The sequence below is a fragment of the Oncorhynchus tshawytscha genome, linkage group LG10 (genome assembly GCF_018296145.1).
Source record: "Oncorhynchus tshawytscha isolate Ot180627B linkage group LG10, Otsh_v2.0, whole genome shotgun sequence".
Taxonomy (NCBI): domain Eukaryota; kingdom Metazoa; phylum Chordata; class Actinopteri; order Salmoniformes; family Salmonidae; genus Oncorhynchus; species Oncorhynchus tshawytscha.
Genome location: NC_056438.1, coordinates 24892913 through 24905095, shown reverse-complemented (window position 1 = coordinate 24905095; position 12183 = coordinate 24892913). Strand labels below are relative to the sequence as shown.

The following is a 12183-nucleotide window of genomic DNA, read 5'->3' as shown; positions in this document are numbered from 1 at the left end:
CAGAAACCCAGCCTAAAACCCCAAACAGCAAGCAATGCAGGTGTAGAAGCACGGTGGCTAGGAAAAACTCCCAAGAAAGGCCAAAACCTAGGACGAAACCTAGAGAGAAACCAGGCTATGTGGGGTGGCCAGTCCTCTTCTGGCTGTGCCGGGTGGAGATTATAACAGAACATGGCCAAGATGTTCAAATGTTCATAAATGACCAGCATGGTCAAATAGTAATAATCACAGGCAGAACAGTTGAAACTGGAGCAGCAGCACTGCCAGGTGGACTGGGGACAGCAAGGAGTCATCATTGCCAGGTAGTCCTGAGGCATGGTCCTAGGGCTCAGGTCCTCCGAGAGAGAGAGAGAGAGAGAGAGAGAGAGAGAGAGAGAGAGAGAGAGAGAGAGAGAGAAAGAAAGAAAGAAAGAAAGAAAGAAAGAAAGAAAGAATTAGAGAGAACTTAAATTCACACAGGACACCAGGAGAAGTACTCCAGATATAACAAACTGACCCTAGCCCCCCGACACACAAACTACTTCAGCATAAATACTGGAGGCTGAGACAGGAGGGGTCAGGAGACACTGATACCCCCGGACAGGGACAAACAGGAAGGATATAACCCCACCCACTTTGCCAAAGCACAGCCCCCACACCAATAGAGGGATATCTTTTTTTTTTAAATGTGCTTACAGCAATTTTTAACATTTTAATTTATTTTCTGACCGATGCATGCCACATTTGGATTGGTTTGGGGTCCCGCAGACAGACCCCAAACTAATGCACTCATATCAAACATTTGAACTGGTTGACTATTGAATAGTTAACTTTTTGCATTTGCTTTCATGTCTCAGAATCGCCTAGCTCCTTTGCAAATGGTTACTCTATCACAAAATATTGATACAATCCTCAATAGTACAAAACTTGCTAATTTGGGTACTTAAGATTTACCAAAAAACTTGCAGTCAATAAATCCCTTTATCCTTGTGGGAACAGGGTATATCTGTGTCATTATGCTTCGGACATCCTGACGAGTTCTCTAATGCAGCACCTGCAGGAGCGATTCAGCAAGATTAAGAGTTAACTAAGTGCAGACTCTGCTTTCTTTGTCCATTTGCAAAGCCCAATGCTGCAAATAGGCTGTAATGAACAACTCTTACCTCTGGAAATTTTTAGCTCTGGAAAAGTCAAGAGAAGGACAGTTCTTGGCATGGCATCCACTCGGGAGATAAATGCTTTTTGTCCTGCCTCTCCTTTCTAATTGTTTTCGTGTCTGTAAAAGCATTCTCGGCTATTCTTTGTGGGATTGTTGGTCTTTTCGTCTGTTAATGTCCATTGACTCTTCTCTTGTGTGAATCATTGTTGTTTTCCCTGTACTGTCTGTAATGGGGGCCTTCACCTCTGACAGGGTATCATAGTCTCTGCTCTCTACCTTCTCCCATTTAGCCCACTGATTATGGGCAAGGTCGCCTGCTCAGACCAATCAAATTGGAGCCTTGTGTTCAAATGTAGAGATCGCACAGAAGGCAGGAAACCATATAATGCATGGCCATATGTGGGTGTGGCAAATCTGTGGGCTTTAAAGTATAGCGTGAAGCGCATGAAGCCTGACAATGGAAACGTAAGAAGGGCACTTATGTTTCCAATGTGGATTAATGTGTAGATTTACAGATAGGGTTCTTGTAATGGCAAGGTAGTGCACTATACCTTCAGCCGTGTCACAATAGAGCAGGATTATGATTGTGGGCAAAATAAGCACACTTTCTATAAGGTCTATTCATACTACTTGCTTAGAGGTGACTCAAGTGAGTAAGCGCTGATAGAATCTACAATGACTCGTGCCACATGGTTAAGAATGAAGGAATAATGCATTATCATATCAACCTCAGTGGTGAACAATGACTCACTACTGGAGGCAGGTAAGCCTACCGGTTAGCGGAGCAAGGCACTTAATCATAATTTGCTCCGGGGCAGTGTACTACTATGCCTGACCCTGTAAAGCAACACATTATTATGATTACCATTGTAGACATTATCTGTAACACGAGACACTTCTAAACCACTGCATTCTTAAGCAGGGAGGAGTGCCATCAAAGCAGATGTCTCAAATGTGCTCTACATGCTGAGCTACAGCTGCCTAAAAACATCCCAAAGGCCAAAACTCGCTTCAGTTACTGTCCACCGAGCAGTCAGCCTGCCAAATTACACAGAGGTACAGACAGAGGAGAAGCAAAAGATAAGTCTAGAGCCAGTCAAAGTGTTTACGGAACAAAATCAGAAATCCAAACGTGTCTGAAATATTTTGAAGAGACTGATAATTTCTCATATGAACCCATCTCTTCTAGAGCTTGTTCTTGTGTAGGAAGCTGCAAAAGGAAAAACAAAAAACCTGAAAGGTCTCAGAGACAGTCGGAATAATGACATTACTGGTGACGACTGTCTGCTGGGTCCGACTGACAACTGAGTTAAGGAACAGTCGGAGGGTCCAGGTGTAAGAGACACGGAGGGTGAAAGAGAAGTGAGAGAAGGAGAGAAAGACAAACGGAGAGCAATGAAGACCTCAGAGATGGGGAAAATAATGACGACCATTCCTCCTATCTATCACTCTGATGGAGTGAGAGCTCAACTGTCATTTTGCCTGAGCAAAAACTAAAACTTCCATAGAGTCTGAAGCACCCCTCCCCCATCTCCTTCCCCTACAATCCCTCAGGCCAGCAACATCTTTAAATATGATGCCCCTCTATGCTGATAATGTACACCATCCATCTCACTCTATGTGGGAGGAAGTAGACATTAGCAGGGAAGGTAGCCTAGTGGTTAGAGCGCTGGGTCAGTAACAAAAAGGTTGCTAGATCAAATCCCTGAAGTGCCAAGGGAGAAAAAACTCTTGTTCCGCCCCTGAACAAGGCCACTCTTCCTAGGCCTTCATTGTAAATAAGAATTTGTTCTTAACTGACTTGCCTAGTTAAAGGCAGTGGCTTTCAGGGAGAGTAACTTGGTAATGGACGTGCTGGACCAATTATATTCCATGGACATACTCTGTATTCAAAAACTATTTCACAAGGAACCAGTTAAACATTGAATTTATCTGTAATAGGCCTAAATCATGTCATTTTCAGAGAGTAAGCCTGAACTGCCTGAGTCAGTGTCCTAAATCTCGATCTAAACAGAACATCCAGTACAGTACAAGGTCACTTTTGGTTTCCTGACAAATAGTGCCACAGAGGCTAACCCTAAGAGGGAGGGTAATTATTTTCCACTGAGAGGATATATGTATATGGGGGATAAATCAGAGTAAGGAAAGCAAAGCAATTTTTTTATTTAACTAGACAAGTCAGTTAAGAACAAATTCTTATTTTTAATGATTGTCTACAAACAGTGGGTTAACTGCCTTGTTCAGGGGAAGAATGACAGATTTGTACCTTGTCAGCTCGGGGATTCGATCTTGCAACCTTTCGGTTACTAGTCCAACGTTCTAACCACTAGGCTACGCTGCTGCCCCAGATTTACTGTAATACAACTGTTTCTACTATGGTGGGTTACAGGATGGTGCCCTACACCACAAATTACGGAACAGATACCACACCAATGGTGTCCAGGTGGAGACTAGATGAGACAATTAACTGTCAAGACTGAACAAGTATGATTGACTTCAGGTGGCTAATTTAGCCAACATTAAACCTTCCCATCGGTAGCACAATATAAATGCCCATTGAATATGTAGTATAAATATACCACCAATGCTTATCTATATTAGGTATTCAGTTTTCCCATGTCTTGTGACCAATCTTACATTTGCTTGAGTCATTTTGCAGTTGCTCTTATTCAAAGCGATTTTCAATATGTGCGTTCAACTATGGGAGAGGTGAAACAACCACATGGGGCTTTCGAGTGAGATGTCAATTAGGGTTCCAATCCACAGTGTTTAATTGACCATTCAATTTTTAGACAAATGTGGAGTATTCATTTCCATACCCTCGAAGTGCAATGTCATCTCATGAGATGTGCTTTTTTGGAGGTCCTTTGTGTGGGAATGTCTAATAATCAAATGTATTTCTGTAGCCCTTCTTACATCAGCTGATCTATCAAAGTGCTGTACAGAAACCCAGCCTAAAACCCCAAACGGCAAGCAATGCAAAATGTAGAAGCAGTGTGGGATATTGAATTAGTACAACTGAAGAGAGAGATTGCTGTCACCTCTTGTGACCTCTCTAAGAGATCCATTTCAGTATTCAGAAAACACATTCTACCATGTTGATTCATTACTTAAACAGCCTAAAAATTCCAATAAAACGATCCAGGTTGAAGTTCACTTTCCTTTTTTTGTCTTACACTATCATGAATTTGGCAATAAAAAGTTGTTGGTTATAGTGCAGTATTTGTTTAGTTTCATAGCACAAAAGTTTGTTCTCACAATATTTCTCCCTCGCTAGACACCGAGGGAGCGGGCCTGCCCTGGCAAGTGCAGGGGGGTTGCCGAGCAACATGTGCCTCAGAGGGAGTCAACGTCTGCATTTCGTGACAAATTCCTATGAATTTGTGAATCTATTCAGAGTGAACAGCTAGCGTGACAGCTAACATGGCTTTGAAAAAAATATGATTTCCATTAATAGGGAGATGTATCTAACAAAATAAATATACTGAACAAAAATCAACCCGCAACAATTTGAAATATTTTACTGAATTACTGTTCATAAGGAAATCAGTCCATTTAAATATACACTGGAGAAAAATAGAAATGCAACATGTAAAGTTTTGGTCCCATGTTTCATTCTCACTCAACCTTGAGGTACATTTGGACATGCCAATTCAATTAGCTTAATTGTGCAATGAATAAATTCAGAGTAGGTCTCGTAAAACATTGAGAAATTTGTTCCTCAGAAATTGGCCACGCACACGCACACACCTCCAAACTATTCTATATTCAAATCACTGCTGACAGTCACCATTTAACGAAAGCATAAAGATGCTGATGATGAAATACAGTACTGTACAGTATATGCCTTTACATTTGCATAATAAAACATTTTGAAGATAAACCACCTGCATTTGTTTATTAGGCTATAGCAGAACAGCATAATGGTCCAGACGACCCTTGATGTGCCTGGTGAGTAGTTGGTCAAGTTCTGTTGTCAGAAGAGGAATGGAAATTTCAGGGTGAACCGACGACCTGATGAACCCGCCAGGTATGTTGACTCTTCCTGTCTGAGGTGGAGTTCCAGAGCTCACAGGTGTGCCTGGCCCTCTTCAACGTGTCATTCTCCGCCTGACTCTCCGCCAATGCTGCCTGGCTCTGGACCAATGAATCAGCTGTCGCCCGTATCGCTGCCCTCAGATAATGTTTCTCTTTCTGCTGGTCTGCCTTCAATGACTTGATCTCGGGCTTCAAAGTTTGAATCTGATCCATGTGCACCTTCATCTGATGAGCAGAATGGTACCACCCAGAGCCCCCATCGATTACAGTGGCCTGTGATAGAAAGGTAGATACATTTAATTCTTAACTTGACTCCAACACGCATGCTGCGTACACATTTTAAGAATCTAGCAAAACTAACTGCTGTCTTGGCAACCATGAGTTTTTTTCGTTGCGGCCCGTTGTCCAGCCCTTTGTCCACTGATCTTCACGGATGGTTGTATGCGCTGCAAAAACACATTCACATTTTTAGTATACAATCATTTTTATTTATTACATTTTTATTGAACCTTTATTCCATTATCAATGTTATTATGGATGTTATTGTGACTTTCACACCTACAGTACCCGGGCTATAAAGAGTCTATTGTCCTGCTAATCTGGCTACAAGTGTTTTAATACCTGTTTTCAAAATGCCATCAGCTGTCCATCGCTACTGTAAATAAAAACACAGCATCTTGTTTACATCTTGTTTACATTCTTTATTGTAACCACTATCACAAATAATTTGTATCTACCTTTCTAATTACTTTTAGAGTTTGGGATTTACAAATGTGTGCTTTTCATGTCATTTTTTGTTAAATCCAGTTCGGATATAAGTAACTTTTGAGTGACTCCTTTAGTGAGAGGTCTAATGCTTTAATGTTTAATAATATCTTCCCTCCGAATTCAGATCTAAGGGGCATTTTTTTGCACCATTATTAGTTACATTGTTTTAGTTTGAATGTGCCGACTGGCACGAAGAACAGCGGGAACGTTTCCGTAGTCAGCGCCATTATTAGTGCAATGCCCCTTAAAGTGTTGGTCTGTGCTACCCGGTGGGGTGGGGGTGCCATCAGCTGTCCATTCAGTGGATACAGCTGGAGATCTGCAAGGCAATCCCATTTCTCCTCCTCTCTTCCCCATGGGCTAGGTCCGATTTCTGTGCGCAGCTCTGCGGCCCATCCCGTTATTTCAGTGGATACAGCTGGAGAACTGCAAGGCAATCCCATTGTGTGCCAATCGGGAGCCATAACCAATATGGCTAATAACAGGTTTAATAATATATCTGTGAGAATATCCAAGGGGCTTTTATATAATAATAATAATCGCTTTGTTTAAAAATATATATATTTTGTTTTCAAATAACGTAAAATTAGCGAGGAAGAAGGCCATTCTTGAAAATGGGCTGAGACATTGTTACAAATTTAGTAAATAAGGCCATTTTTTAAAATTTAGAATTATTTATGTTTTTAGAGGGGGAGAAACCAAAAATCTACAGCCATCTCGTGGATCTCCCAGTCAAGGCCGATACGGGTATTGAATCACATCTGTAGCAACACAGCTTGCACTGCTGTCCGCTGCCTCACTAAGGCGCTGTACAACGTGACTGGTCGGGAGTAGGCTACAGGACTACAAAGACACAGTAGCTCCTTGGGACCCAAAAGCATAATCAGTGCTCTAACTTCCCCTTGTGCTTGTCTGGAGCAATGAAGTAGTGACGCAGGGTACCGTACTAAACCACAAATTACCTCTAAGTCCCGCAGCATAATCACACAACTTTTAGTGGAGCAACCACTGTATGTAGTCTGTGTTCGTGTCAGTGTAGTATGTGTGAGTCTGTGGGTAGAGTCCAGTGAGTGTACATAGAGCCGGTGCAAGAGAGCCAATGCAAATAGTCAGGGTAGCCATTTGATTAATTGTTCAGCAGTCTTATGTCTTGGGTGTAGAAGCTGTTCAGGAGCTTTTTTGGTCCCAGACTTGGCGCTCTAGTATTGCTGCCATGCGGTAGTAGAGAGATCAGTCTATGACTTGGATGGCTGGAGTCTAATCATTTTTAGGGCCTCCTTCTGACACCGCCTGGTATTTTTATTTATTTAATCTTTAACTAGGCAAGTCATTTAACACATTCTTATTTACACTGACGGCGTATCAAAAGGACTCCTGCTTGGACTGAAGGCTGGGATTCAAAAATATAGGACAAAACACGAGACAACACTACATAAAGAGAGACCTGAGATGACAACACAGCAAGGGAGCACAACATGACAACACAGCATGGTAGCAACATAACATGGCAGCAGCACAAAACATGGTACAAACATTATTGGGCACAGACAACAGCACGAAGGGGTCCTGGATGGTTGGGAGCTTGGCCTCAGTGATGTACTGGGCCGTAAACACTACCCTCTGTAGCGCCTTTTGGTCAGATGCCAAGCAGTTGCCATACCAAGCATTTAGTCAAGATGCTCTCACTGGTGCCGCTGTACAACTTTTTGATGATCTGAGAGTCCATGCCAAATATTTTCAGCCTCCTGAGGAGGAAGAGGTGTTTTTGTGCCATCTTCACCACTGTTTAGACCATGATTGGTCCTTAGTGATGTGGACACTGAGAAACTTGAAGCTCTCGACCTGCTCCATTACAGCCCCGTCGATGTGAATGTGGGGAGTGCTCTGCCCTCCGTTTCCTGTATTCCATAATCGCCACCTCTGCTGCACTCTCATTAAATGGGGTGCACAGATCCTTCTGCTTCGATCTGTCACATTCTTGTTGTGCAGATGGCCTGATTTTTAACCCAATCAGTTATAAGCACAAAAGCTTATTTCTCTAAAATGTTGTGCACAAATGTTTACATCCCTGTTAGTGAGCATTTCTCCTTTGCCAAGATAATCCATCCACCTGACCAGTGTGGCATATCAAGAAGCTGATTAAACGGCATGATCATTATACAGGTGCACCTTGTGCTGGGGACAATAAAAGGCACTTTTAAAATGTGCAGTTTTGGTACACAACACAATGCCACAGATGTGACATCTGAGCTGTTGCCAGAAAATGTAATGTTAATTTCTCTACCATAAGCTGTCTCCAATGTCGTTTTAGCGAATGTGGCAGTACGTCCATCCGGCTTCTTCACCTGTGGGATCGCCTGGGGAGGGGGGTGCTGAGGAATTCATCTGTAATAAAACTCATTGATTTGCTGGAACTGGCAAACTTTTGAAATTGTTGCTTGTTGCTTTTTATATTTTTGTTCAGTATTAGTGGGCTAACAGTCTTGTGACATGCAGGAGACCTAGTTCGAACCCAGTCAGTCACAAGAGCAAGATTAAATAGGGAGTAGAAAGGCAATCCATAAAAGGGCTGCGACGGAGCTGTTCAACATTTTTATGGTGGCTAAATAGCGGCTTTTATGACTCCCTTCTAACGAGGTCTGTGATCATCATAGATTGGGAACAGAATGCAAATCCTTGCTCGAGTCTTAGCTTTCAGGGATGGGGACATAATAGCGCATAGACAAAACGGTTCAAATGCTAGAGCCAAATTAATTGGAAGAAAATAAATCAAATACATTCAACATGCCACATTGGCTTCAGAAACTACCAGAAGCTTCTGTTTACTACAGTGAGAATTTGATTATCTGTTCACTAACTTTCATACCTGGCAAACTACCAGGATGTTGTCTGGTTTTGAATCTGAATTTGGGGAACAGTGTTTTTGAAAACTGAATCTGAATGCATTTGAGAAGTTGGATATATGAAACTTTGATCAACTTTAAATTATAGTTTGCAAACTTGATAGACAATGTTTTAAATATCTACACTATTGAAACTGAATATATAAATATTTAACTTGAATGTTAAATTAAACTGAAAGATTATTTTAAAACAAAATACAATATTCATTCAGTTCGGTTTCAAATCGGGTGGGATGTAGCCTAGTGGTTAGAGTGTTGGGCCAGTAACCGGAAGGTTGCTAGATCGAATCCCCGAGCTGACAAGGTAAAAATCTGTCGTTCTCCCACTGTTCCTAGGCTGTCATTGTAAATAAGAATTTGTTCATAACTGACTTGCCTCGGTAAATAAAACAATACATTCAAAAAATTCCTGAAATACCTGTTCAATCTTACCTCTTGCTTTCTCTCCTGGGAAACTGATTCCATTGCATTATCACTGTCAGTTATGGTCTATATAGCAGCGTGATGTGACAGGCCCGTAATCTGCGGTCATTGCTCTTTCATTGAGTTAAACACTTTCCCCTTGTTTCCTTCTCTCCTCCTTTTGCGCTATCTCTCCTCCTCCCTAGGGCCAAACAGGCCCCTCCCCCTTTGGTAACAGTCATCGAGGGCAAAACATTCTCAGATGGTGCTGAGTAGAGTAAGCAGCTGGCGTAGTAGGGGAGCGAGAGGTGGAGAGCCACTGTACAGGGAAGAAAAGAGAAGGGTGGAGAGAGAATAGCCTCTTCTGTAAAATAAGCTTCAATGAGAGAGAGAGAAAGTGAGGGAGGGTCACTGTACAGAGAAAAAGAGGGAGTGCAAGTGATGCAGAGCAGCACCGTGGGGACCCTGAGGTAAACTGCCGGTGAGGAAATATTAATGACCCTTACAGCGCTCACTGTGCAGCGTCCCACTGGTGATCGGAGCCTAGGCGCCAGAGAAGCCCTGAGAAAGGTGTCACATTAAGAGCAGCCCTGGGGTGCTCTCCACAAAGCGCTCCCGCCACCAACACAACCACTCTCACACTTAGACCAGGGGCACGCCGGGAAACGTAGCCACACAGTGGACTGGAGGACAGAAGAGGAGAGCCCGGAGAGCGGAACAAGAAGGATTACACCCCGAAGAAGAGTCCATTCCCCTCGCGACCCCTGACCCCCTGTGCCAACATGAGCAGCTGCAGGAAGAGGTGCAAGAGGGAGATGTTTAAATTCGCTCAGTACCTGTATAGACTTGTCACGGGCACGCTTCATGCAGGTAAAGTTTCTGAAGGGCTTTGTGCCATCCCTTGTCTGCTACTGTGTTTTGTGTGTACAGTAACTCTCTTGCTTTCAGTCCTGCTGAGATGGGCTGTAGCCTAACATTTGTTATCTTGGAAGTTAAGTTGTCGTACTTTTGGAAGCTGCTCCTAAACGTGTTCATTTATGGTCACTTACTTCACAGTGCAAAGCAGAGCACAGCTTCCACAGAAGCATAAAACTTCCACACAGAGCAAGCACACTTTAATGCTTGCCGTGCCTTGTGGTGTCTAGCTCATGTATACGGTCATGACAAGTTGGAGTACAATGAAAAATACCGGAGTTGGAGTGTGCTTTATTACATGCGCCAGGTCATTGGGTGTGTGTGTGTGTGTGTGTGTGTGTGTGTGTGTGTGTGTGTGTGTGTGTGTGTCAGAGCGAGAGATTGGTAAGGAGGAGTGTGGGAGGGACTGAAAAAGAAGTCACCACCATCTCCACCTTGGACAGGTGCCTGAATATATGTCACTGATCGCTAGTAGTGTACAACCCTTCCAGCATGCCTGAGCTACAGGACACAAAATGTGACGTAGTCACTGAGAACCATTTACACAGCTTCATCAAAGAAGCCCATAATGTGTGGTATTTTATGGTTTTGTCATAGATCAATCTGAGAATCATTATGGCTGACAATCCAACAGTCTTTCATACCTGGCCACAATTGATTTATAGAATACTGCATTTTACTTTAATATGCAGTATATTTTATGTTTAAGGTTATAAACTAATCAGTTTCCTGAACATTTACTCATAAGGCTGTTGGTTCCAGTGTATTCATGGACAAAGTGTGTTCTTTGTCATCGAAAGTGACGAAGTATCAATCAGTTGGCAAAGTTACCTTGGTCAGCGTGTTGCTTGCTCCTCAGCGAACCTCTTGACAGGTCAATTATACAGCCATACTACATCGGACAAAAAATTAATCTAAAATAATTTCTATAGTCACTGCCTTGTTTGCATGATTTAGGTGTCATTGTAAAACTCATCCCAAGTATGCCTATATTAACAGATGTATTGTAACTTCTGCACCAGCTTAACTCCCACGTCTGAACTTTGGCGATGGGACTGGTAATGAACAAAAGAGATTGAACAAGATTACATATTAGATTACGTACAATACAGAACAAAGGTCACTTATAGTAGCAGGTGGGGAGAACATGTTCTATAGATACTGTATGCATGCAGTATTTATGTAACTCACTGTATACATTATTCAGTTAATCAGTGTTTGCTTATCCTTCTCGCTCTCATTCAGATGATGTTCATGTATAATGAAGACACTGGCGTTTGTCATCACCAGAGTACATTGTCATCTCTGTGTGGTCTCCTTAGGCTAGTAGACATCATGTCCCTGTCTTGTTAGTACATTCATTTGGCTGTCTAGCAGAAGGGCTGGTTGATTATCTCCCTATGTGTATGAGGTGGCCCGAAGCCTCAGAGGTGCTAAATGAAAATGCTAATGACTGGCAGAGGCAATTGTGCACCTTATGAAGTGGCATGTGGGACTGAATGTACTTCATGAATAGCTGCTCCATACTCATTGCATATGGACATTAATTAGTGCACGCATGCCTATAATACGGTCGTTGCCACAAAGTCATAAACCCTGTCTATTTCTACAATTTCTCTTCTTAAAATATTTAACCTAACCACACTGCTAACCTTATGCCTAACCTTAAATTAAGATCAATAAACATTTGTTTTCATGAAGTTAATGATTATAGACCATTTTGACTTTGTGGCTGTGGTAACTAGTGGACAACCCTGTAATACATGTACAGTGCATTTTTCCTCTCATCAATCTACACTCACTACCCCATAATGACAAAGCAAAAACAGTTTTATGGTTGTTTTTTTTGCACATGTATTCAAAATGAATAAGTATTCTGTAAATTACTCAGTACTTTGTTGAAGCACCTTTGGCAGCGATTACAGCCTTGTGTCTTCTCAGGTATGACGCTGGAAGCTTGGCACACCTGTATTTGGGGAGTTTCTTCCATTCTTCTCTGCAGATTCTCTCAAGCTCTGT

At 42.3% G+C, this 12183-nt stretch overlaps 1 protein-coding gene across 2 annotated transcripts in view; it reads left to right on the top strand.

Annotated features, from left to right (window-relative positions):
* kcnip4a (potassium voltage-gated channel interacting protein 4a) overlaps positions 1–12183 on the top strand; it is a 258413-nt gene that overhangs the window by 68623 nt on the left and 177607 nt on the right. Inside the window, exon 1 of one of the 2 annotated variants that reach the window (XM_024434733.2) lies at positions 9513–10119. The exons of the other annotated variant lie outside the window; for it this stretch is intronic. Coding sequence (XP_024290501.1) covers positions 10032–10119 — 88 coding nt within the window. The 5' untranslated portion in view covers positions 9513–10031. Of the gene's footprint in view, positions 1–9512; positions 10120–12183 lie in introns of those variants that run through there. 2 annotated transcript variants of the gene reach the window in all.